This window comes from Crotalus tigris, unplaced genomic scaffold (genome assembly GCF_016545835.1).
Source record: "Crotalus tigris isolate CLP2741 ecotype Arizona unplaced genomic scaffold, ASM1654583v1 scf7180000017737.1785205, whole genome shotgun sequence".
Taxonomy (NCBI): domain Eukaryota; kingdom Metazoa; phylum Chordata; class Lepidosauria; order Squamata; family Viperidae; genus Crotalus; species Crotalus tigris.
The window spans coordinates 1,377,298-1,404,692 of record NW_024096603.1 but is presented as its reverse complement, the minus strand read 5'-3'; the positions used below and the strand labels follow the sequence as shown (position 1 = coordinate 1,404,692).

The window sequence follows — 27,395 nt, the reverse complement described above, 5'->3', positions numbered from 1 at the left end:
GCAAAGTGAAAACCAAGAACGGATCAGCTTCAGAGAACTGGCAAAAATAATTTGACGATAATTTCTTACTTGCAGAGTCTACTTCCCAATTCTGTCATATTTATATTTGTTCATTTAATAAAGAATAATTTACTTATTAATTCTTTTAAATCTATGCTGATCAAAAATATATCTTTTTCTCCTAAATCAATTAGAGGGCTCTTTTTTTAACATTTCAGATGTTGTTTGAACAGCTAAGCAATTTTTGTGTATATTACAAAACAAAATGTTTACAAAAAACAAAAGACAGGAAATCAATTTGATGTCAGTCAAATTAATTATCAATAGTGTACAGAGCTAAAAATAATGGGATGAGATCACCTACTTAGCTGTTTTTGATGGACTCTACTTCTATGAGCCTTTTGTCTATATTATAGCTTTGATAAGTACTTTCTAAGAAAAGAATGCATTCCTTAGGGATCACTGATACTTTGGTAAAGAATGGGCTCTTTTAATAAAAAGTTGCATTTGAATCCAGTTCCTAATTTTAAATTTAAGTTCATTGTCTTTCATATTAAGCAACAATACAGATATCCTAATATCGATATCAACATGGTCTTGTTAGAGATTCTCTCCTCCCATTCCATATCCCTTTCCACCCACTGAAATCTACTAAAGCAGGTATGTCAAACTCACGACGTCACATGACTTCACACGACATATCGGGACTTTTTCCCCATTGCCGGTAATGGGGTGGGCGTAGTTTCAGCGTGATGCATCTGGCCCATGGGCCGGCAGTTTGACATGTCTGCAAACAGAATAGAAATACAGAAATATAGATACAGTATATCACTGTATTGAAAAAACATTGACAATCATGAGAAGCACATCAAACAGTCCCAGAGTTGAACTATAATAGAATTTTTATTACCTCATACTGCCAATAGTTCACATCCATGCATCTGACTCCACTTTTCTCACCAAAACACAAAGCACTGTCCAGATGAATAATGCAAATAATGTATGTCTGCTTCAAATGACATACTGAAACTCTATAGTCTTGTAGTGATGTCCAGCATACCTTCTTCACTTATTTCAGTGGATTGATTGAGACATAATGTTAAATCATAGTTCACTGTTCCAAAAATAAACCAAGTTGGCCTCCAATTCTCTTGTGCTTCCCTTTCTTGCTCCAGTATGATTACAGAAAAGAACTCAGACAACTGTGCTTCCATTTTAGATTAACAATAGTTTTAAAGTCCTGTCTGCATCAAAAATTTTGCTAGTCTTAACCTGGATAGCAGAAATAGGTGAACTTAAAATCATAGTTATGAAGCTAACTTGTTTCTACTAATTATTGTAAACATTAACTGTAGTCTAGAATTTAGTCTGGAGATTGGAGATGATAAGAAGAGCATATCGACCAGGAGAATTGTGTAACGCTTCATAATGTTTTATCACTATATTTTGGTGCAGTCTTTAAATGATTTATCTTTCAGTCAGAGGCCACTGGTAATTTCCTAGACATAATTCAGATTTCCATTCATTAAGAAAGATGTTTTGCATTAGGCATAGGCAATCAAATGTATTATCATATAGCAGTGGGCATCCACAGGAAAGGAAAGAAGGAATATCACATACTTCATAACATCACTTCCCAGTTACATTCCAAAACCAGCACAAGTTACATGATCTGTGATATTTGACAATAATGTCACAATGTATGTGACACCATCATGGATTCTACTGAACATCTATAATTACAACTCCCACCTTTTTTTTGCCACTGGCCACATATGCTAAGTTTAATAGGAGTCAAGGAGGATTGGAAAGATATGACCACAATCTTTGTTCTGTGAGCTTTGGGGGAACAGAGCAAGGAATGGGGCAATGAAAGGAAGTAATTAAAGCTTACAGAAAAGAATAGCACTTCCTCCTTCCTTGAGTCATTGTCCCCAATACAAAAGTAGTGGGTTCTCTTAATTGTTATCACCAGTTAGCACCCCATTTATTCATTTAAACCAAAATTTAATCATGGCAGCATCTCATCAAGAATGGATAAACAAGCAACCATTATAGAATAGAATAGAATGGAATGGAATGGAATGGAACGGAACGGAACAGAATAATAACTTTATTGTCACTTTAAATGTACATTAATTGGCATACATTAAAATGAGATCTCATTGCATACAGCTCTCAAAGGGTAACTATCTCCAATATACACTGCACAAATGACAAAAAAATAAATAAATTATGAATATATCCACATACACACACATATATGGCCCAGAGAAATAACACAGTCTAGTTCAGATGTATACATATACATGGCGAGAAAAACGAATCTTGAGAGTTTACCAGACAGATGGCATAGGGAACAAAGCTGTTACAGAATCTGGTAGTCCTATTAGAAATTAACTAGAATTAAGAATATTTAAGATTGATTCAAGTATCAGATTCAGAAGGGGATTAAAATGTGAAAAGCATGCAAGAAAAATAAGGGGAGCAGATGACACAGGTGTCTATGGAGGAATGATAAGAAAATAGTGGAGGAGAAACATTAAGATATACAGTATTGGAGGTTGTGTATATGCAAAGATTTCTGTAGAGCCCTGTTTCTTTTTTATATAATTTTTACTGAAATTTATCATAATATAAAATAGAAATAGAAATGAAGATAATAGGGAATGGGGAAGAAAAAAGGAGGGAAAGAAGTGTGAGGGGAAAGAAAAAAAAAGAAATGACTTCCATTTTCTTCAGTGCAGTAAACTACAAAATAGAGTTGCAACCTCAGCTTTTTACTTTTACATTATTGGTGAAATACTAGCCGTTTTTATAACAGCAAACTAATCATAACCGAAAGTCAAAATTTCATTTTTTTCTGTTTCGAGCACAAAATCTCAAAGCACTCTCCAAGTGGAAACAAAACAGGATACATTTTTTTTCTTAATTAAAACAATTGATTTTGCTATTTTTTGCCAACTCTGTCACTTTTTCCATCCATTCTTCCATTGGATTTTTTTAATATGTAAATTTATATTGAAGTTTATTATAATGTAAAATACAAATAGGGAATAATAAGGGAATAGGAAAGTGAAAACATGTGAGAAAAAAGTGTGACGTGAAGAAAGAAAACAAAAGTTGTAGGTCAATGGTTCTCATTTTCAGCAACTTTAAGATGTCTGGACTTCAATTCCCAGAATGCTGGCTGGAGAATTTTGGGAGTTGAAGTCCTTAAATTTTCTGAAGTTGAAAACAATGGTGTAAATCTATAAAAACAAACTTGATTTACTTCCTAAGGCAGTATGGAATGTACTGCATTTCTCATGCTATATTAACAGTAATGTCTTGAAATGTAGCTTATATAAAAATATAACAACTTACCATGTAATATCTTCTCTATAACCAACACCTGACCAATTATGAGCAACAGAATTTTGCTTCAGCAAAAGCTTACAGCAAGTGTTTTGCACAATTCATAACATAGATAATAAATCAAACCCCTAATAAATCAAACCCTCTCCCTTTGGACAAAATAAGCTATTTCAAAATGAATTTTCCCTCATTTCTTTCCCCCACCTTGTTCCTCAGTTTCAAAAGGCAAGCAAAACTTATTTGTTTTTAATGCATATTATGTAAGCATGTTTGTTCCCAGATTGAGCGTTGGAGTGTCAACATGCACCAAGGGAACACAGAGATGCTGGCACAACCTTAATGATCGGATGCATTTATATCCAACCAAAAAAAGGGGGGGGAAGGGAGAAAACAGTTATATCTCCTGTCAACATTTCCTATAATATGTTCTTCAAAGTTTCTTTCTGATTGAATACATTTGAGAGGTATGCTGTAGGTAGACAAGATAAATTAGTGCAAAGGACAACAGCAAAACAAGAGCTTTGCAGTGACTTTATGTGTAATACCATGGTCACCGCAGAAGGCAAAATATGGCAGCATACCCCTTTCTATCATCCATCCAGGACCAACCATTCCAGTTCAGACCTGCCTCCATCAGCAATTATTCACTTGGTGGCAGGAAATAGGGAGATGAGATAGCAAGGTTCTTACCATCAATCAATCAGGACCAAGAGTTATTTGTTCTCCTTTCTAGAAGTGCCCTTTTCAGTGGTCTTCCTATCGTGTCATTATGAGTGTGATGGGCAAGATATGTGTTAGGAAACATGGAAAAAAGATTGACTTGGTAGCCCAAGTGAAGGAACATCTATGATCTAGCAGAGTAGAAATAGCTGGTGATTGTTCATTTCTTGGACAAGAACGATATCCATGGAGTCAGTTGTAGTAGTGTTTGCCCATCACCAACAGTCAAGCACTAAATTGGGTAAAAACTGGGAGGATGAACTTAGCCACTTTGTGTTTGCAATAGTGGTGAATATCTGTAGCTTAGGTGTAGAATGAGGGTGAAGGTTTGTTTTCCGAATTTGTGGGTTGGTTTCTGAATATTTCATTACCAGGCTAGGTAACATCTTCAGTGGAGTTTAGGGGATGTCAGTGTCAGTATTCTTCTGTTTTGTGTAGGGCTTTGTGTAGTCAGTAGGTGTGAGTGTGTCAAGTGAGGATCTTGTAATGCGCCTTGTGATGGGTCAGGTGTGAGTCATCAGTGTGAGTCTTGTGATGGGTCATGTGATGGGTCATGTGATGGGGAGGTTACATCAGGTGAGGGTCATTGGCAGATGAAGTGCTGCTTGGGGGGGGCTTGCATGGGTTGGTTGAGGGTTGACTGTGTGGTTGATTTGAATTTGAATTCTGAGGGGTTTGTAGGCTGGTTGTAGGTCAATGTGTCTATTGATGGAATTGCTTGTGGAGTGCCAGGCTTCGATGAACTCACAAGCATGATGGGTGGTAGCATGGCCAATGATTTTTGTGTTGCTCCAATTGAACTGGTGCTGTTTGGTGTCGGTGTGGGTAAAGATTAAGAATTTGGGATTGTGACATTTGACTGTCAGACAGTGTTTGAGCATCCTGATTTTTAATTGACCTGATGTTTGTCCCACATAGAAGTGGTTGCAATCATTATAGTTGATTTTGTAGATTACATTGTTTCTTTCATCCTTCTGAATCTTGTCTTTTGTTCTGGATAATTCCTGGTAGAGTGTGGCTGTGGGTTTGTGTTGCTATTGCCATTAGACTTTGTGTTTAAGAATTTATCATGTTAGCCTGGGACTTCTAGCAAGAGAATTCAGGATTGTATTGGCAACATAGATTTTCATAGGACATACAATTATCTTCAGTTAATGACCACTCATTCAGTGACTGTTCAAAGTTACATAGTGCTGAATGAGTAGTGGTTATGACCCGTTCTCAAAATTCTGACCAACTCAGTATCTGCATGCTAACATGATCACAATCTGGGTGCTTGACAATTAGTTTGCACTTAATGATGTTTACAGAATCCTGAAATTATGTGATCATCATTTCCAACTGTCTTGCCAGTTTTCCACAAACAAAGTCAGTGGGGAAGCTGGCAGAGAAGTCACAAGTTAAATCTCCCCCACTTGTGAACTTCCCCTAGGCCCTCTGCATTCAAGGTGCACCAGCCACTCAGACACCCTCACACACTGTCCTCTCTGCACTTACGCTACACTTCCCTAACCACTTGCATGCCCGTCCCCCACCCTTTGTGTGCACTAGCACATATTTTCCCATTCGGCAAATAAGAAAGCCTGTTCTCACTTTGTGCCCTCATTCTCCCTCCCAGCCAGAAGTAGCCACTTCACCTGCCTATTTGCAAGCTGCTGGGACTTCCTGTCAGCTTCCCCACTGAGTTTGATTGTTGGAAGCTGGCAGGTATTTCCAAGGAGGTGATCGCTTAATGACCCATAATCCTTCCTTAACAACAGCAACAGGACCTACAGGGATTGCCATCACTAAGCGATGCAGCCATGTGGCCTTATGCTTTATAACCGTATCATTTAACAATGGAAATTCCTGTCATAATTAAAAGACTACCTATAATGGATATTTGCAATCTTCTGTTGGGCATAACTGATTATCATTTCTAGCTTTACTAAGGTATAAGATCTTTTTATATGAAAACTCCAAACTAAAATGTGTTTACAACAAATAGATGCTCAAACACAATCTTTCAACATACAACATGACTCATAAACGCATAAACTGATAAGCAATATCTACTGTAGAAGAAGTAAGACTTGCAAGACTCTCAGTGGCGAGAGCGTTTCTTCAAGGTGCTTCTATAAATTCTTCCTTCTTTCCTATCTCTATGCTGCTTTTCTATTGTCTACCCACTCACCCCATGATGGAGCATACTAGGTCTTCAGCGAACTGCTTTACAATGTTTCCTCCTCAAAAACAATTATTTTCTTTTGAAGTTTTTTTAAAATTACAAAGTATTTGCTACAAGTTTCTCCAAATCTGCTGATACTTTCTCCTTTGATGTGGATAGTGTTGCATAAATAATGACACAAACAAATACCTGTTAAGGAAAAAGAAAGCAGAGAAATGTACAATTTATACTAAATAATTTCTAAAAGAAAAAATATTCATTTCTTAATATTTAGATAAGACATTTGCTTTCATTACAAAACAAAGCCTGATTTCAGTGTGTGTATGTGTGTATAATATACCTACACAGTGATATATATATAAAGTGGAAGGCTAAAAATGATTAGTAGGGAGTTAAAAGGGGCGAGAGGATAAAAGCTTTATTTAAGATAAATGCAACAATATATCCTTGTCAGTTCCTGGCTCTGCAGCTTGCTGCTTAACCAAAACAAAAACAAAACAAAGTGAGTTTTCTGCACTTCTTTTTAACGTTTGAGCAAACAATTTAGTTTAATATTAGAAACAAGTTTACATGTGGTTGCTTAGGAATGAATAATATTCCTTGATGCCCTCTGATATGCACCAGACTACCCTGGGATGTTTTTGCAATTCAGCTTGAGCAGTTACCAGAGTATGCAGTGCAGAAGAACATGACATTGTAATCTTGGTCATGTTTTATTTATACAGAGCAGTGGAGCCAATAGGGTGTGTTAACAAACAAAGATGATTGCTTCAGGGGCAGTCTCTCATCCTGAGGTAATTAAGACAAAGTAGCTTCCCTGGCCGAGAGATACCAATGCAGACAACCTTTTGTTTTCCTTTGCTAAAATGATCTGCCTCAACCAGGCCGGCAGGGCTGTATCTGTAGAAATTCAGTGGTGTTCTTTCATTGGTTAAAAGGTGCATCATTAAAGGGCAGAACATAAATTATATTTCTTCTTAAAATCCATATTCCTTAAAAGCCACCAAATAGAAAATGTCAGACTCCAAGATAGAGCTGGATGCACTGAGGATGGGGGAGTAATAAAAACAACAAGAGACAAAGATAAATGAGGAAGGCAGGAAGCTCCTAAATTAAAAGCATTATCTCAATAGCCAACTACCACTGCTTTGTACCACATATTGAGAGAGATTCAAAAGCTATGATTTCAACCATTTATCTCTTTTAGGGCAAGATATGAAAGAAATCAGCCAACCAATTGCTATCTAGATACATTGGAACTGCAATGTACCTGTACTGATGATGTTACCTAGTTTGGTAATAAAATATCTGCAAACAAACAACCAAACTCAGAGAACACTAAGAATTCCACAGTTTATTCCTGAGTTACAAATATTCTTTTCCATATGTTGGAACTGTAACCACCAGAATTCAACAAAAGTTATGTTACTGAAAAAATCTTGGAACTACAAACCCAATACATCTGAAAGGTAACAGGTTGTAGAAGACAACTCTAATATAAAGTCTAATTCCAGAGCTGACCCAATGATCTTACATTGTCTTAGACAAAGAACAAAAAAGGCCTCCTGCCCTTATTCTATATATTGAAGTGGTCCTTGCTAGCAGCTGACTCTTACTTCATGATACGGTGACAGCATTTGTGAAAAAGATTGTGTAATAGTAATGAAATGCAAACTGAATATGTGAATGCAAAAGAGATCAATGCGCTGTAATTTTAGGTTGCATTAATATAAATATCATTTATAAATCATGACAAGTAATAGTTCCACCCTGTGCTATTTGGGGGCAGACTCTATCTCAAATACCATATTAAGTTATGGGTATCACTTTTTAAGAAGGTATACTGGAACAGATTCAAAGTAGAGTAAGAATGATGATAAGGGGACTAGAAACCAAATCCTGTGAAAAGAAACTGAAGAAACTGAAAATGGTTAGCCTCAGAAAAAAAGACAAAGGAGAAATCTGTCTTTCTGCATATACTTTAGAAGGATATCACACTGATGAAGAGGAAGATCTATTTTCTGCCACTCCCAAGTATGGATCCAGAGCAATGCTTTCAAGTTCTTTTAAGGTGGATTCTTAGCAAATATTAGAGAAGAAAAAAGCCCACTTCCAAACAATAAGAGCAGTTAAAGGATTGAATTGGAGAACTTATATTTCCCTTTCACTGTATGCCTTTAAGTAGAGGCTAAAGCTAAACACATTTTGGGACCATTTTAATTTGGATTCCCTGTACTTAGCAGAAGATTTGACGATATCTCTAAAAGACTCTCCAGTCTCCATGATGGTAGTTTCTCCCTAGAATATGTAGCAGTGATGTGGTATTTTTACAGAGTCCCCTTAAATACCTCCATCCTCCAAAATAAGGAAGTAGCTGAGGATCTCAGCAAAAAAGCTAGGGACATCCTTACAGCATCTGCTTTCTGAAAACATGTACTCATTCTGTCCCCTCAAACCTATGACTCTTTGACTGTTCTCTTTCTAATTATGCTTGTGGATTTTTTTTTCTGAGCAGAATAGGCTATCAACCATTGGAATAATAAATTACACAATGACATTTGATAACTAAAGATTTAGCAGATATATATATATTCGCCTTAGTTCCCCCACCGTAAAATATGTTTACAAATAAATGTATCATTAAAGAATAAAGAGCAAAGTAAAAATCATGGGGTTTTTTTGTAGGGTTTTATTGGCAATGTGACTTGCACAGTATGGTTCAGGTTTTTTTACTTCAATTCAAAATTCAGAAGCATATTTGTGGCATGAACATGTGGGATTTTGAATTCAAAATATGTTTCCCAAGTTGTTCTGCAATATCCCTTGAATATTGGGCAAGGAACAGATTTTGTTTCTGCTTTTTTTTTCTTTTAAAAAAGAGCACTAGCTTCTGTTATGAAAGGAATATGTAAGTTTTCAAATGATAAAAGCAAAATGAAAAGTTTGACTATTATTCTATAAAGCTATATACTCTTATGTAAAAAAGGATTATTTCACTTTCCAGTTTTGCCCAGAAAAGTGAAATGCCAGACCTGTTTGCAAATATTCTTGTAGAAGTACAAACTGCAGGAATAATCTCTGTAGTTTCTCTTTCAGCTGGCAGGTCATGTAGTCATTTAACCCCAAATTCACAAAGGATGTAGATGTGTCTTCATGCTATAGTATACAGACAGAAAAGTGTATTTGTAAATACTGTGAAACCTGGAATGCATCCATAGTCTACAGATGAACTAATAAAATTCAAGCCTTTATATAACCTTAAACCATTCCATTTCAAGTACTGGATGTATTATGAAACCAGCCATATAGAAACATTTTAGGGATGCAAGCCATCTCCAATGAAATGTTAAATTGTCCTGCTTGACATATGTAATGATCTTTTCCAGATTGCTTTGAAAAGCATTATCTGAGAATTGTGAATATAACATTTGTCTACATTTGGTAGACAAAGATCAAGAGCAATATACTGTTTTTTTCTACTATGAGTTAGACTCCCCCCCCCCCTTCAAGATTTCTGAGTGGGGAGGATTTTACAACTTTCCCTGAAATAATTCTGCTATATATGAGAGAGTTAGACTTCAGATTTAAGGCACTGAACACTCAACATTGAAAGACTGGGTAGTTTTATATCTCAGTTTTTTGTTTTCTCACTAAATCAGAAATGCACAAATTTTCTCAGGGGAGATTGCAGAATTTACCTTTTGAGCAGCATATCAAGGATTAGGATGATCAGAACTCAGAAGAGATTGGGGAAGGACAAAGTTTAATTTGATTTAAATTAAATCCCAATTAAATAAACTAATTAAGTACAGTTTATTAAATACCTCTACTTCTGCTATATTAAAATTGAAGGATTTGGCGACAATGTTTGGGAGGATTCTAGAAACTGTATCCAAGGTTTTCATGGCTCTTAGCTGGTATATTTCTGCAGTAAACCAATTTTAGAGACAAAACTGATATTCTCAAGATTTTTAATGGGAAGATTGCTTTCCTTTCCAAAAGGTTCCCAAGATGGTATATAATTTTTTTTTAAAATATACAAAATAAAATAAACCCATATTTAAAACAAACTGGGGAGCAACTTAATCCAAGTTTATAGCACAGGAAAATATTAAAGATAGGGAAATATTGGATCACTATGATCTGCTTCAGACAGGAAGGCAGTGCAAAGAGTGGTGAGGATGGCAGAAAAGATTATTGCCAGTTCTCTTCCTTCCATCCAGGACATAGCATATAAACATTGCTTAAGCAGGGTCCGCGAGGTTGTCTGGGACACTACACATCCTCATCATGACCTGTTTTCCTTGTTACCTTCTGGGAGGAGGCTTCATGGTATCTTAAGCAGAACATCCAGATTTATTCAGTTTTGTTCCATAGAGTATCAACCTTGTGAACTCCCAAGCTTCCTCTTTCCACTATGTATTCAAGATGGACAGTGATTAATATTTATATTATTTATATGTAAGGGTGCATATTTATACATATAGCATATTTAAATATGTGTTATGTATGTATACACCTTTGAGAGCAAGCAACAAAATTTCATTTTAATGTGTGCCAGCTGCCCACAGTAAAAAATGACAATAAAGATTCTCTCTCTTTCTGCCCCCCCCCCCCCGGACAAATGAAATTTGCCACACATAAGCAACAATCTAATTTTTTATGTTTGTTGATAAATCTCATTAAATGTTAAACAATGAAGTAAAAACAATCTCTCAAATAGCCTCAGACCTTTTAGATAAAAGAAATGTTGGTTTGCTCCAGAGATATAATAAAGCCATAAGTATGATCTTTAAGTAGAAATGCAGGATATACACATACATCAGAATAAAAAAGTAGAAGGAATTTAACTATCTACTTAGTGTGTGTCAATAAAGTAATTTAGTCACATTTAATATCAGTTTCAATTATCAAAGTTTCTCAGAAGCCCCACATAGTGTGCATTACAGTGGTCTAAAACAGGGGTTCCCAACCTGTGGGCTGTGGCCCACTAGTGGGCCATGAGGAGTTTGCAACTGGGTTGTGGAAATGGCCAGCAAGTGTGCACACACATCCTCACTTGTGTGAGCAGCAGGCAAGCATGGGTGTGTTCGTTACATGAGAGGCAGGCATGTGTGCACAATACTCACATAAATGGAGCTCCGCACAGGCGTGCACTTGCTGTCTGCTTGCATGAACCATCCCTTCCCTCCCCCCAGTCTGCAAAGCCAGAAGCGTTGGTGGAACCTCTGGTCTAAAACAGTGCTCAGATTCATTTTTTGCAGAAAAATGCACAAGTGAAATTCTAATTGAATAAGCCAAATTATTCTGTTGTAGGTTTTCCACCTGAAACCTAAAAAAAAAGACATAGTTGCTTTAAAGGACTGTTATATTTAAATACCTGTGTTGTCCAAATCGCTTCTTCCACACCATTGTTGAAGCATGCATAGCCCTAGTCTGGATTCTCTACCTCTGTGTTATGCTACATTCTTCCAGTGGTCAGGAAATACTGCCCAACTTTTCTATAATACTGATTGTGGAAAAAGAGGTATGTAGGAACACTTTTGGAGTGGGAAGACACATACTAGCTGTTTAAGCGAGAAAGAGAAGTCTCTGTTTTCTAAATAGAGCATAAACTTTTTTTTCTCCTTTCCTTTTTCCAAGTTCAGTGGGATAGTTATATGCCTCTGAAAAAAGGGTTTTGTCCAATATGGCAGGCGGCTGGACAGAAAGTGTCACCAAGGACTTCTTTCATTCTGGGCTTTGTTTTCAGGTTCATCTTACCACCACTCCACGTACTTGTGGAGAACTGTGGATATATGGTGTATAGAGTTGGTGCAATTAAAATTGTTTGAATGTATTTGAAAATGCCCTGATCTAGCAACCTGCACTGCTTTGTAAACATCATGCATATTGTTGCACTGATCACATTATTAAAAGAAAAGTGTTGTCCTTTGCTCACCAACATTTCTGTCCTGAAAGAGGTTGAGGGGAGATATTTAAACATGTATTGTTCTAACAACTTTGAAGGTACCCAACTAAAGCTGCCTTTAATTAATGTCCTCTGAAGCATTTACCATTTCTATTATATTCATCCCATTCTAACAAAACAAATTAAACATCTCTGAATCTTTCCCACTATAATCTGTGGGTGGTTTTTTTCCCCAAATCAAATTTCATAGCAACTCAGATAGAATCAGGTTGCTCTCAAATCTCAGAACATAAACTTGAATCAAATCATGCCTGTTGTGAATCCCCTGATCATCAAATCATATTGAATCAGAGCTGAAGGCAACAGGCCTCATAAAAATTATGTCCTGATCGCCATCATAGCCTGATGTGTTACTTGCTAATTTAGGAATAATAACGAAACCATGTAGATAAAATTATGTAAAAAAACATCTTTATTACCCTGCATTGTTTGAAAAATCTTAAAATACTGCTTAATCCCAACTACTGCTGAGTATCAAAATAGGGGGGGGGAAACGACCCATATCATGATCCTAATGTGAATTCTGCATTTTTGTGTAACTAACCCACCCATGGTCTCCACATACGATGTTTTTTCTCCTGCCCACTTTTTACTGTTTCTTCAAGTTTTGTCAAGAATTGGGGTGGAAATTCTAATCCTTTTATATAATCCTACAACCCATACAGCTCAAGACAGCATCATTAATGGTGAAAGATGTTATATTTCACAACTAAAGCCAGTTTCCTTACTTCCAGGTAAAAGGCTATCACTGATATTTTCTTGATACCTACTTAGTCTATCATTCTAGTAGGATATCTTCAGCCTCCTGAAGTTTATGTATGTACCCAAGGTATCCTGAATGTGCATAAGCACAATGTTTCTTTGTTTACTCTAATGCTTTTGCACATTAAGTTTCCTGCAATGTGCTACTCCTTATTCCCTTTTTAACTCAGAACACATTCTTTTCAGTTTCTAATATTCTTTAGACTGCTCCTTCATCAAAACACAATGTTTAAGCATATTTATTTGAATGTGTAAAGTTCTCTTAACTTATGCTGTGAACAAAGTGCTCCTCTAACAATCATTTTAATGGTGAAGACTGTGCATCCCATACACTCCCATTCTCTTCACTCTACTACTGTAGATATCACTGAAGGTATAAAGATATGAGGCCTTTATAAGGGGAGTTAAAACCTGGACTTTAGGTCATGATTCAACTTTGAGGAATTACATTATATATCAGCCTTGATTACCACATTGCACTAGTGCATAATAATATGCACTATTTTTGTATTTGTTGGTTTTGCTTTTCTTTTCAATAAAGCCACTTGTCTGAGTTGTGATTATATAAATAAAATTTGAAGTCTAAGAAACTAGACTCACTCCTTGAATAAGGAAAACAAGTACTTGAGTCTCTTCGAATGACCACAACTTTACTTTCAGATGAAAAATTTCCCTTTTATCCACGAGTATACAAAGTCAAGAAGGGAAACTGAAGAGGTGTTCTTTACAAATAAGTTTGAAAGTACACTTCCATATTAAAATAGTGTTTCTGGGACTGCTGTATCAACATATTTTAACAACCCTACCCTCCCCCTAAAAAAACCTGGAATCTAAAACAATTTTTTAGTAAAAAAAAATGTCTTCCATATAATCCATGCTAGTTTGAACTCCTTCAAATAAGCAGTAAAGACAATATTTGGAGATCATGTCAAATGTCCAATTTATTAGTTTTTATAACTTGAAATTGGAACAAACGTTGTTTTGAATGAGTGTACAAATGAAATGGTAGACACATGCTGAACTCAACAATATGACAGTAAGGGGAGAAAAGAGGCCAAAAGTCTTGTACAGAGAATAAAAGGAACAATAAATATTTTACTAAGTGATACTGAAATGACATCCTGCCATCTCAATATTTGTATCCATAATAGAAAATGTGCTCCTGTTTTTTTAAATGGAGCACAAATACCAAGCAATAATAAATAGTTCCAAACTTGTTGTAAAAGACAAAACCTCCAAGTAAACAACAAAAGCTCATACAATAAGAAATAGAAAAGGTAATAAAAATAGTTTACTTGCTGGTACAAATGCAAACAACTGAAATCAACAGTACTTTGCTTTGCAATTCTAAAATACAAAGAGCACCATAAAATGAGTATGTTTGTGAAAATAAAACCTTGGACTGTGATCAGGACTAGGATGAAATGCTGAAATCATGACAGTATTCAAAAAGTACATCTTAATTTTTTATTTTACATCCTTTTTTATTTAAAAAAAGTCACTGCAGAAATGCTCTGTGAATAAATTTTAACAAGTGTGGAACAAGCTTGAAATATGGAATAATTTTGACTTAAACAAAATTGTTTTTTTTTTCAGTTGTAACAGCAAAGATAACTACAAGGCCCACATTGTGCCTTGTAAAACTGGAATCCTAAAAGCAGAAAAGGAGGGGTCCTGATAGTTTCACTGAATATATTCAAATCACAAATGCTGGTGGTTCAGTTTTGAGTTCATCTATAATGAATTCACCTGATTACAGAATAAGGTGAAACTAACTTCTTGGAATGAAAATTATACTCCTGAATTTTGACCAAAAATATTCCAAAATTCACCAACCATATCCCAATTTAGGAAAAGTCAAATGCATAAAATACTATAAAGTGTGCCTTTAGAAGTTAAATTTATTATCTGCTCTTTGAAGTTCATTAAAGATACAACCAGTGAACTGTCTTTCCACGATGGATTTTACTGCTAGCATTATTTTATCCCTAATTTGGAAAAGATGAAAAAACAGGTTAGATGCATCTTCTTTTCCTGACCATAGCATTTCCTAAAGAGAGTTACATTTGGACATTTTCTACTGAAAGCGAGGCCCTCACCTGAGTTTTTTTGTTCTCTGCCCCTAAATTTAGCAAAAGACGCTCTCAGCAATGGAAGAAACTGAGGAGAGGATAAAATAGACTGCTGAGAAAGGAGAATTAATGAAGATCTAGCTTTTCATCTACTGATGGATCTCTCCACTGCACAAGGAACCTCTCATGGGCAAGAAAAGCCCTCTTGCCAATGGAGACATTTTAAATCTAAATCTGTATTTTGTTTTCGTGATCAGTTCCTCTCAATGATTTTCTTTTTCATAATATTATCAGAACCCTCTTAAGTAAAATTATCAGTAGCTTTTTCATCAGACTTCAGCAATCACTGCCTGCCTTACTCCAGTCAAATAAAATAAAAGATGGAGGGGAAACATACCTTAGTCAATAAAATAAGTACAGAATTTCATCCTAGTCCTTCAAATATTTGTAAAATTTATGGAATGTACAATTAGGAATCAACAGTAGCAGCAAAGCAGACAAAAGAACACAGACTGGCAAAACCTGTACAATGGTCCCTTTCTTACAGGAAGAAAAAAAAAAGTAGGATGCGCCTGGACCAATTTTTACTCCACTGCAATTCACAGTTGTACTCAACAGAATGCTGCTTTCTTCTTTTTTCCCTTTTAAAATCACTTCAGCTGAAAGCTGTGAAGAGAATAGGGTAGAAGGTGGAAATGAACAGGTACCCTGATCCCATAAAGTCTCCAGATCAGGCCCTCTGAAGGAAGAAGGCTTTACATAGTAGAAAACCTTGCACAGTTGAGTGAGTTGAGGTCTGGTTACACATTACCCACAGTTGACACGAGTGCTACCATCTGTTCAATGATGAGAGGAGAGCAAACAGACTACTTCATCCCTCAGGAGATGCAGTGCCATCTAATTCAGTATCGCTGGATACCTTAAACACACATATATGTTTTATGGAACGTAGTTAGAAAGTTTACATTTGCTAGGAAAAAGTCACCTTCCTTTGTGTTGAGGGGAATTGTGGAATGTTAAGTCAAACAAGTTCACAAAAATGAAATTTCTTTTAACAACAGATAACAGCCAACCACCTAGTTCAACTATACCTGGGAAGGCCTTGATACAAGGGGTCCAGGCAGCTTCAAAGTTATTACTGCCTTGAAGGAACAAGCAGTTTTTTTGTAGGCCATTTCTGACAGAAAAAATATTTATATATATATTTATATTTATATATATATATATATATATATATATATACATGCACACAACTAAAATAGTGAACAAAAAATTTAAGTGAAACAAAATTTAATATCCCTATCACCCCCTCCAATAATTAAAAATAATAATTGGTTTGTTTCTTTTACCCATAGGTTGTCAAACAACCATTTTACTTTACCTTCTTCTGTACAATAAGGTCTTGACATACAAATTTTTTTACTATTTTATCCTGCCAAATTAAAAAAATATATTATGGCAGCCTGTTTGTTTGTTTTTATTTTTATTTCCAAATTCACTAACAAAAAAGTACATTAAATCCCTTTAAAAGGACAAGCGTACAGTTAAAAAATTACAAGTTCCAGTAAAAATACAGCAAGTGCCTACATTATATGAATCAACCAATATCAATATTCATTCCAGAAGAAGAGGGAAGGGAGAAGTTGCTAAGGGAGGAAGAGATAAAAATAGGTACAGGTCAGAAATGTGATTTTTTTTAATCTGCAAAGCAATAACAATATTAAGCATTTTTTCTACGTACTTTTTCTACATGGTGTAGCAGTCACCTTTTAATCCCCAAATACAAGTTTCTATACATTTTTTCTTGAAATAAAAATTCAACACCCAAGGCAGAAAAAAAATACTAAAACTCAGACTTTACAGTTACAGTGACAAGAACAAATTTTATAGACCCACCATTTAAATTTTACTGCAACATTTTCAAGGAAAAAAGAGAAAAGTTTTTTTTTTCTTTCTGGTTTTGTAAAATGCCCAGGCATTCTCCATTATTACAAATACTGGTCCACTTTTACAGTAATCAAGAAATTTTAATATATATAATATATACTAAAACCCCGTCACCAAAAGAAAACAATATACACATGGCCATTATGGCATTTTTAATAACCTATTAAGCAAACTTTGAAAAAAAAAAAGATTGCTCAAACACACATACACACATTTTTTTACCCTTGTATGTATTCAATACTGTAAACGTATTTTAAGACAGAGTGCACTAAATTTAACTTTTTAAAAAATTAGCTGTTGTTCCTGAATTATTTTTCATTCAATGATAACAACTTGCAATTTGTGTCATTTGAGTTTTAATTCAGCAGTAAATCATTTCCATTCCATTTCCTAAGCAGCGTTGTCCTGAAAAAAAAGAGAAAGGCTGAGAATAATTCAGCAAATGGATGTCCGAAGTTGTGCTGGATATACATCTTCATTTGATTGGGTCTTATGGCATTTTCATGTCCACTATCTTCAACCAGGCTTTTTTTAAAAAAATGTAAATGTGGCTCTTTTTTTTTTCATCTAAAGAACATACCTTTCTTGTTCTATCTTTTTTGAAAAGTCTTTTCATTTCACAAAAATTGTTTGCATGTGTCTCAAGAGACTGAAATAGGAAGATCAGTTTTCAAGGCACTCACATCAAATTGAAATGGCAGTAGAAAAACTGTCCAATAAATTATTATTAGTTTTTTATAGTGCCAGTATTGTGAATGCCATGCTTAGCAACACTGACACTTAATCTCAGATGTCCCCCTTTAATAATTTCACCCATCTCTGGGCCAAGCAAAGACAAAAATGCTGTAATTTCTTGTTTAGAAGCCACTGGTCTTCAATGCAAACAAATAAACAAAAAAATAGTTTTAAAGTGCGGGTCAACAGAATCAAAATGTAAATTTTATAATAATGTATACTAACTATATCAGGGGTTTTCAATTTATTACCTAGAAAGTCTTAGATTATGAAGATTTGTATATAGATATGTGTGTTCGCGTGTGTTTTGTTTTTCCTTCCATCCAATCATGTCCGATTCTTGGAGACTGCCTGAAAGTTTTCTTGGCAAAGTTTCTCATAAGTGATTTGCCACTGTCTCCTTCCTAGGGTTGAAAGAAAGTGACTAGTCGAGATAACTCAGCCAGCTTTTTGTTTAAAGAGTGACTAGAACTCACAGTCTCCTGGTTTCTAACTGGTTTCTGACTTAACCTCTACATCAAAAGCACACAAACATACACAAACAGATAAAGATAAACATTTCATCTGAGGGCACCTGTTCTGATCTGAAAGGCTAAAAGAACAGCAAAGAATTAGAGCTATAATAACTTGCAAAAAGTATTATATGTCAAGATGAAAGGACCTTTGTAAATAAGGGAAAGCATATTGTTCCACGTTTGATCAATTAACATGTCAGTTAAAGAAATTAGGCTTTGCTCTCAGTCAAAATACTCAAGTTGAGGAGAAGAAAATGAAGAAGAGCCTTTATCTCTTCTAGCCACTGTCCATGCTTCCCTCAGAAGAACCATGGAACTAGAAACAGAAAAGCAAAGCAAGTGAATAAACACTACAATATATTTTCTTCTTCAAATCAATGTTATTTACCAAGTGAAGGTTCCGAATTAAAAGGGTTTTCAATAAAATATTCAAACAGAAGTAACAATGAAGCAACTGGTGACTTCAGTAAAATTCAGGGAACATTTCAGCAATTCCCATTGAAAGAACCTCTATTTACCATTTACAATTTAATTGGAAAAAAGATTTAATATAAATGAAGTATCTCCAATAACTATGCAATGTGTAAAATGGGGCTGAAATGTTTTTGGCAAAACAAATGTACAAAAACAGTGTATTTTAAAAAAAAAATGCTAAATTAAAAAATGCATAAGCCCAAAACATCTTATTTAAAATGGCAGAGTTTTTAAGAAAGTTTTAATTTCAAACATTAAGAAGAGCTTTGTATAACTGTATAAATTCAGAATTTATCAAGAAATTGTCTTTTACATTTTGTTAAAGGACTCAAATCTGCAATTTCAAACACAAGAGTTTAGTGAAATCAAGCACCTTTCATTTCAGTACCATTTGAAAGGCTGCAAAATTTAAAACCTTAAAAAAATTAATGCTTACAAGTTGTTTAAATGGCACTCTCCTAAGAATGGTTGACCTATTTTCCTTACAATAACATAATTGTGCATTATATGAGAATATTTTGTTAATGAAAAAATGCCTCATCAGTTCACAATTGGTCCTTATATAATAGTTGCTGTACCTATTATGTCTATTATTGTTGGGTATGAGTTTGCTACTGAAGTCCAGCTAACTATCAGACTTAAGTTGCATGCTGTTATATTAATGTGTTTTCTTTTTTACTTTTTTCAAACACTTTTAAAAGCTTCTTTAGGAGTTTTAGTATTTCTACTTGTCCCACACATTAAGAAACATTTTGATTAAACGACCATAGCAACTATAAAAGCATTGCTGTGTTTAATGTAAAGTTGCTGGCAACATAAGCCAGTGCAAATATACCTGTGGGCCTATCAAAAGTTAAACTTTCACTAATTTTGGGAGCAGTATCTGCCTTGTGTGTACTCCTGTCTTGAGCTAATTTAAAAACTATGAAGATTGTCTGAAGAGTTGCATCATGTTTTCTGTGATCATACAAGAGCAACTTTTTAAAAGAAAATGCTGTTTATATTCTAATCACAGGGCTAATATTCTTACGTGTTCCCATGAGAGTTTAACTGTGATGATCAGCAGCCTTATGTATTGGCTTCAGCATGCCATTAGTTAGAAATCTGTACAAGCTGACTACAAATCACCAGCAATATAGGGGCCTGCCAGGTATTTGAAAATCTCTGCTTCTGTATCTCCGGCAAGCAGCCATAACAGGAAGCCTTTAATGAACTACCATATGTGGCTGGTAGGCTGTTTCTAAGGCAACTATTAGGGTGTTGGATGTTAAGCTGGTTGGTATCTGTTAAATACTGGGCAAAGTTAGGGAGACATATAATCTTACTGTTTATTCAGTTGTTCTTTTAAGTTGGCCATTTGAAAGAGAGATGAATTTTAAATATGAGCCCAATTTAAGCATTATCTTAGGAGCCTGAAGAAGGCTGCAGCTGATCTCATGAGAATTTGGTAAATTCTCGTGAGAACACCAGTCATAACCCTGCTTTTTCTCCATACAATTATGGTAACATAGAGGATAATGTCAGAAGAGAAATTAAAGGATCCTACAATGAAGCTTTGTTTGGAGATGTATTTATTCCAGGGGTCTTCAAACTTGGCGCTTTTATAACTTGTGGACTTCAACTCCCACAATTCCCCAGCCAGGCACACTGGCTGAAGAATTCTGGGAGTTGAAGTCCACAAGTCATAAAAGGGCCAAGTTTGAAGACCTCTGATTTATTCATTCAATTATTCATTCATTCAATTTGTATAGCTGCCCATCTCAAACCTTCTGGATGATGAAGTTCTTGGAACAGTAACTGAAGGAGGAAAAATTGTCATCTTTCAAACAGGTAAAGAACTGTTGTTCCTAAGATTAAACTGAATATTCAATTTACAAATTGTTCTGAAGATATATGTTTTGAAATTATCTATGGCATAGACTTCTGTTTTTCCTATACCCAGGGATTCAGAGTGCTCTAATGATATTGGCAGTCACTTATTACTGCATTATTATACCTTCTCTTAACATACATTCCAAATATGATTCTCCTTAATTATAGAAAAAAAGTAATAAATTAAATCACATAAGAAGGATCATACTGAAAAGTCCTGACTAGTCCAGCTCTCTCTTCTTACATGGCACAACTAGATATCATCGGGAATTTTATTTTTAAGGCATGAATCTCTCATGGTGCATCTTATGTTCCAAAATAACTGGTGTTTTGAAGCGTACCATCTTTGATTCAGGAAACGATGTAAGGCCATCATGCCTACTATTCATGGATAAAGAAACCATACACCAAATATCTAAATCACTTGGCATAAAAATTGAAAGGGAGGGAAAATCATTATAGTAACAGCAGATTTAATTTATACTGAATCTCACAACGTTCAACTTTATCAGATAATCCTGATTCTAATAACTGAAAGAAATATTTCTCCACAGTAGACATAATTTTATACATGTTTGTTTTCTCCCAAGCTACTTGTTTTTATCTAAGCTAAAATGTCCAAGATGTAATGTTTCCTCACAAAGCAATTGTTCTTGCCCCTTGATAATTTTGTTGCCTTTCATGCATTTTCCAGTATGGTTTTTATGAGATGCTGTGACCAGAAACATACACAAATATCTGAGTGTGATCGCATAATGAAGATAACTATTGTATGTGTCTTTATAAAGATATTATAGTATCAGGAAATTAATTTATTTTTATTCCTTTCCTAATGATCCCTACTGTGGAGTAACACTTTTGTTGTTATTGTTTTTATAAGAACTGTACACGGTTATCAATGTTATCTTTAAGCTAACTATCAATGTTATCTTTAAGCTAACTATCACTATTTGTAAAATCCATTTTCTGAATGTATCTGTGCCAGCTACACTCCATAAAAATACTCATGAAATTAGGAATATAAAGTACATGATAATATACTTTTTGTTCTGAACTGCAATGACCATCTTAATGCCCAGTTATGCAGTTTGAAAAGAGCTCTATTAGAGCTCTTTGCAATCCCTTGTTTTAACCCCCTAAAATAATGAAATGTCATCAGCAAATTGGCCACTGGTTGCTCAGTCCTAATTTTAAACATTTATGAATGCATTTAAAAATACTGGCCCCAAAAACTAATCCTTGGGGAAACAGCCGGATTATACAACTGATATGGTTTATTCCTACTTTGTTTTTGTTCTTTATTCAGTTACCAGCATGGCATATTACATATCAAATGAAATGTTTTGTTTTCCAGTGACATAGGTACACCTTTAAAATTCTGTTTATTATCCATCTTGTTTAAAGTACATGTTATTAGCTAATTAGCTGGCATTCTTTTTTTTTTTTTTGCATTGGAGGCTGCAAAGTGTTAAAACTGTGTGAAATTTCCTTTAAAAAAAAATATTAGAAAAAACTAGAGAAAAAGGATTTACTTGTTTTATAATTAAATAATACTTACTTAATCAGGACAACATTTAGGGAAAGTTCCTTGTATGACAATGATTCAAGATTTAGAGCCACAGTCTTTAATTGATTAATCAGCTTTAAAAAGCATAGGGCAGTGGTGGCGAACCTATGGCACAGGTGCCAGAGGCAGCACTCAGAGCCCTCTCTGTGGGCACACGTGCTGTCGCCCCAGTTCTAGGCCTTCAGCTGGGTTTTATAAAACATTTTCGCTTTAGCCTCCGCTGCCGTGTGCAAAAAAAAAGGTTCAATCAGTCAATTTCAACTTCTCACGGGAAAAAAAAGATCTTGCAAAGTTGGAATTGATTGATTGAACTTTTTAGTCCCACCCAGTCTGCCGTTACCACTGCAGCCATGCCCAGCCAATGGGCCACACCCAGCCAATGGGCCACACCCACCCGACGATGCATAAGTGGGTTTTGGGTTGCAGTTTGGGCACTCAGTCTCTAAAAGGTTCGCCATCACTGGCATAGGGCTTACTCTCAAAACAATATTATCAGCATACAGTAAATTGTACCATAATTAAATAAAGAAATCTATGATTAATTGGGTAACTTTTTTGGTAGTCAACTAATACAATTATAAAATGCCAATAGTAAACATCATATAAGAAAAAGCATTTCCCCCTAACAATTACAATAGGCTGTCTGATTTCTACTGAATCTGTCCAGTTTGGCATTGCCCATATGAACAACACTTTGCAGAATTTCAAAAATGGATGTTTCCCAGACCAACTTGAGGATGTCAAAAGATGAACTGGGATCTTTTTGCACACAGAGCATGCACAATATACCCCTTCATTTCACACACATGGAATGATTCCTCTAAAATGAATACCTACTGTACATATTCTAAAACAAAAAACGTACATTTTCTTCAGAGGTTTTGTTTACTCCTAAGCAAATTTATGCAGATTTAATCTGATTGGATGGTTTTTCAGTGAATGGCATAATCAAAATATCATTTTGCACATATTGTGTATTGTGTATGCATTTCTTGATGCACACATATACTCACACGTTTACTAATTAAACTACTCTTCAGTTAAAACACTCACTAGTCTTTTGCTGCATATTGGTATGGAATGGTCAGTTACTGTAAATGTACATATTCAGGTTGTCCAGTAAAAATTACCAGGTGCATAATGTGTAATGTGAACAAGGAAAAGTGGCATGCCTGCAAAAAAAATATCAAGCTTTTCTTTCTGTTTTGCTTCCTAAGATTTTCAATGAATCACTCAGAACTCTGTTTCTCCTTATTTAATGAACTGTGTAACAGAAGTGGCAGAAAAGAAAATGGATAAGGCATTTAAATAAATTCTCTAAAAATAATGCACAAATTTTGCTATTGCTTTTGTTATTATAGCTGCCTTTAGAAAATGTGGTGCCCATTTTTTTATTTCTCAAAATGTTTATTTTAGAATCTGTTAAAAAATAATATTTTAAATAAAGGCCTCTATTTTAAGTGGCATCATCAGTGCTAATTTTCAAATCCAAATCCAAAAGAAAGTGCTAAAATTTTAAGATTGTTATCCGCAACACTATTTAATATTTCCTAATTCTCCAATGATATTTTTTTCTTTTTAAAGGACAACAACAAAAACATAAAATGTTGGCTTCTTCACAAGAAATTACACACACTCAGCGTAAGATTCAACAAAGCAGCGGCCCTCTAAAATTATAATTTAAATTGATATGCATCTCCCCTTGTAATGCAAAGAATCTCAGGTTACTATTGGGGAAAACTAGAATGGGATACCCAACAAAATTTCAAAGGAAATCTAAAAAAAAAAAAAAAGTATTAAAAAAGTACCTGCACATGCCAAAACATAAACAAAAAAACCCAATAAATACAGAAATTATTGCACAGTTAAAAGGCTTCACAATTTTTACTGCCTTAACCAATCCTCAGGTTTAATAGAACTTTGTAGACACAGATTATATTTAAGTGCCAAATTCTGGCACCTGCCATAGTTATACTAAGATATGTTTATGGAGGCAAGTTAGGTCAGCTTTTCTCAATTGGCAATAGTTAAACTGTACAACTTAAATGTTACCTAGACCCCTGCTTTTAACCCAGTTGGGGGAAGGGGGCTTAACTTCTTTCTGCCTGCTCAATTTTTACATCATTTGTCAGCAAGTGTTCGCCATGCCACTTTTTCATGTGTTTCTCCAGGGTGCTGTAAACACTGAAGGGCATCTGGCAAATGTCGCAGCGGTAGACCTCCTTCCCTATCTGGCCATGCGTTTTCATATGACGTGTCAGCTTACTGCTCTGGGCACATGCATAGTTGCAGAGCTCACATTTGTAAGGCCGCTCTCCTGTGTGGCTCCGGCGATGCACCGTTAAGTTACTGCAGTTCTTAAAGACCTTGCCACAGTATTCACACGTGTCACTCCGCCGTCCTTCCTTTGAACTGGGTCGACCAGGACCAGGTCCACTAATATGGGGGGTGCTGCCTCCGCTCGCCGTCCCACTGCGCCCTGAGAGACCACCATCCAGCATATCACCTGGTGGAGTAGAGAAACGCAGGCTTCCGTTCTCTGAGGAATGCTCAGAAGATGTTGCAAAGGGGGATTGTCGGGAGTCTGTGAATCCTAGAAATGGATCCTTCATGAAGTGCCTTGATGCTGCGTATCCTACCAGCCACTGAGAGTAAACATTTTCAGAAGGTATTATTGTTGCTGGTGGCAAGTCCAAATCTTTTTCTATCTTTATTCTTTTGGAGGAGTTATTTAAATTGGGGCTTGTGATAGGGGTGGGCTTACGAGGGAATAGCCCTGGGAAGGGTTCACCTGGCCCAAAGTTTCTCCCATTCACTGTCCCTTCCTCAGTGCGGTCAAGTTCTCCAGCTACTGAGTCTTCATCACCTGTGTCTCTCTGGCAAAGGTCTCGAGGGCACAGATCTCGCTGATCTGAAGACCTTTTCATAAAGCCACCTCTTTTCTGCTTTTCAGCCAACATGTCACTGTATTGCTGGATAGTACCAAGGCTTACATTCTCTATCACTTTTCCTAGGACAAGGGATTTTTCATCTGGCAGTGATTTGGAACCATTCTCTCGGTTACGGCTTAGTTCTGAATCCATGCTAAAGCTTGACTCAGGTCGACTTTCATTTTCCAGCTCCTCCTCCTCCTCCTCTTCCTCCTCCTCTTCTTCATTGTCATGGCCTAGAGAAGGATCACTCTCATTCCTGAAATCTGCCTCACTAGACTTTAGTCCCTCTCCAGTTAGTTCACTTGTGCCAGGCTCTGGGGAACTTGTAGCAGATAATCCATCATCGGACCTCCCTGTCATGGATCCAGCTTTGTGCATATGTGTTTTCATATGGCGTTTTAATTTGCTGGCTTGGGAACAAGCATGGTCACAGAGTTGGCATTTATAGGGCTTCTCTCCCGTGTGACTGCGCCGGTGGACAATGAGATTGCTCTGAAACTTGAAGGTTTTTCCACAAAATTCACAGGACTTACTCTTTGCCTGAGGCTGAGGAGGCGTAGTGCTGCTTGGAGGCATTGGTGGCAATGGAGGGGTGTTCAGAAAAGGAGATTTAGGGCTTGGCTGGAAAGGATTCAATAAGCGATGCATAGGGTTGCTGCGACTAGGCGAGACTGGTGGCGGGGTGGCATTGTTTCCTGCCAGTTCTCGAAGCCTTCTGGAGAAATCCATCGCTGGCGACTCAATTGCCATGGGATTTAAACGCATGACTCTGTCAAAGGCACTAGGATGCTGGGCAACTAACCCCATTTCTTCGGCACTAAGGCGATGTGGATCCAGATGATGACGAGGTGGCGGGCTGAAGAGGGGAGGTGTATTAGGAAGCCGACCTTCACCAAAGCCAGGATGATCACGCAGGATGGGACCTGTCATTCGTAAGAGACTAAAAGGGTTATTGTCACCTAGGAAATTCATCAGCGGGGACTGTGCAACAGTCTCGGGTCCCAGAGGAGGAGGGATGGTGATGCGTGGAGTAAGGGAGCTGTTTGAAGGGCTAGTTTCCAAGTAGATGCGGAATCCATGTGTATTCTGGGCATGCTGAAGCAAGAACCAAGCGCTATTAAAAGGGTGCTTGCATGTTGTGCAAATATAGCTTGAAGGCTCATCTTTACCTGTTGAAAAAAAGAAGGGACAGAGAAAAAGAGAGAATAATTAGAAAAGTAACCTAGGGACTGTAAATAAACTTTACCCCCCAACAGTTATAATGTAAATATATTTAATAAAGAAGGGGCATCTGTTCTTGTTTAACATAACCTGTACCTGCCTAAAATCCATATTGATCCTAAATCAGTAATCTTGGTCTTAACTTATAGCAGAAACGTTCTTTAAAGTTTTAATGCCAACTTAGAAGAAACCAACTTACATTTCTCCATATTTAATCCAAGGTTCTACTCATTCACATTGAGCATCTAGTGAAAATTGAATGTTAGAATCATGTCTAAATCTGAAAAATTAATCTTGTGTTCAAATATTCTATCTTTCCTTTTATCAAAAGCTTTAAACATGCTGATGTTTAAGCTACTATAATAATTGAATGGTAATAGCTTTTAGAACTGTATTTGAATTGTGTTTAATGTAACAATCATACCCATTATTTAATAGGAAAAGATTAGCAATTTATTTGCCTTTCTAAATATTCTTTTTCCTTGAAATATCCAGAAGAAAGGTTTGAAAGTTTCTAGGAAGTTTTTTCAAAGGCAACATAGGCAACCTGTAACTCAACACTCATGATTTTACAAAGTATAAAATGGAATACTAGACACAAAGAGCAGGATTTGTTATCATTATCTAAAATGTGAATTCCTCCATTGTGAAGCTCTAATTCAGATAAATTCCTAGGTATTCCACTTTGATTTTTGAAAGCAGCTGTTTCATGAAGAAAAAAAATAACATTTTCTAATCTTGTTTTTTTTTTTATTATTCCCAGCAACAATAGGAGTGATGGATCAGGAGAATATCATGCTGATCCTCCTCCCTCCCAACTTATGCTAAAACATAATACACACATAGCGTAAAAAAGAAACATGGCAATATGATCAGACATACTAACTACTAATGGTACGTGGGTCCTGACATTTAATTATTTTGATCATGGGTACTTTCCCTGAATATGACAAGACAGAATAAATGAATGTGAGCCAGTTTATGAATGAAACAGCAAACTGTCTTACTCTTATATACAAGCTGGGAGGAAAGCTAATAGGTAAGTAAACCAGACAATTTAAGCACACAGATGCTATTACCTC

At 35.9% G+C, this 27,395-nt stretch overlaps 1 protein-coding gene across 11 annotated transcripts in view; it reads right to left on the bottom strand.

Annotated features, from left to right (window-relative positions):
- Positions 1-13,892: 13,892 nt before the first annotated feature.
- The window catches only part of BCL11B (BAF chromatin remodeling complex subunit BCL11B), a 171,113-nt gene continuing 157,610 nt past the window's right edge, over positions 13,893-27,395 (bottom strand). For 9 of the 11 annotated variants that reach the window (XM_039339722.1, XM_039339724.1, XM_039339721.1 and 6 more), the window contains one exon: positions 22,503-26,261. In XM_039339722.1, the coding sequence (XP_039195656.1) occupies positions 24,250-26,261 (2,012 nt within the window). In that variant the 3' untranslated portion in view covers positions 22,503-24,249. Of the gene's footprint in view, positions 18,563-22,502; positions 26,262-27,395 lie in introns of those variants that run through there. The other 2 variants (XM_039339727.1, XM_039339729.1) reach the window with 2 other exon arrangements.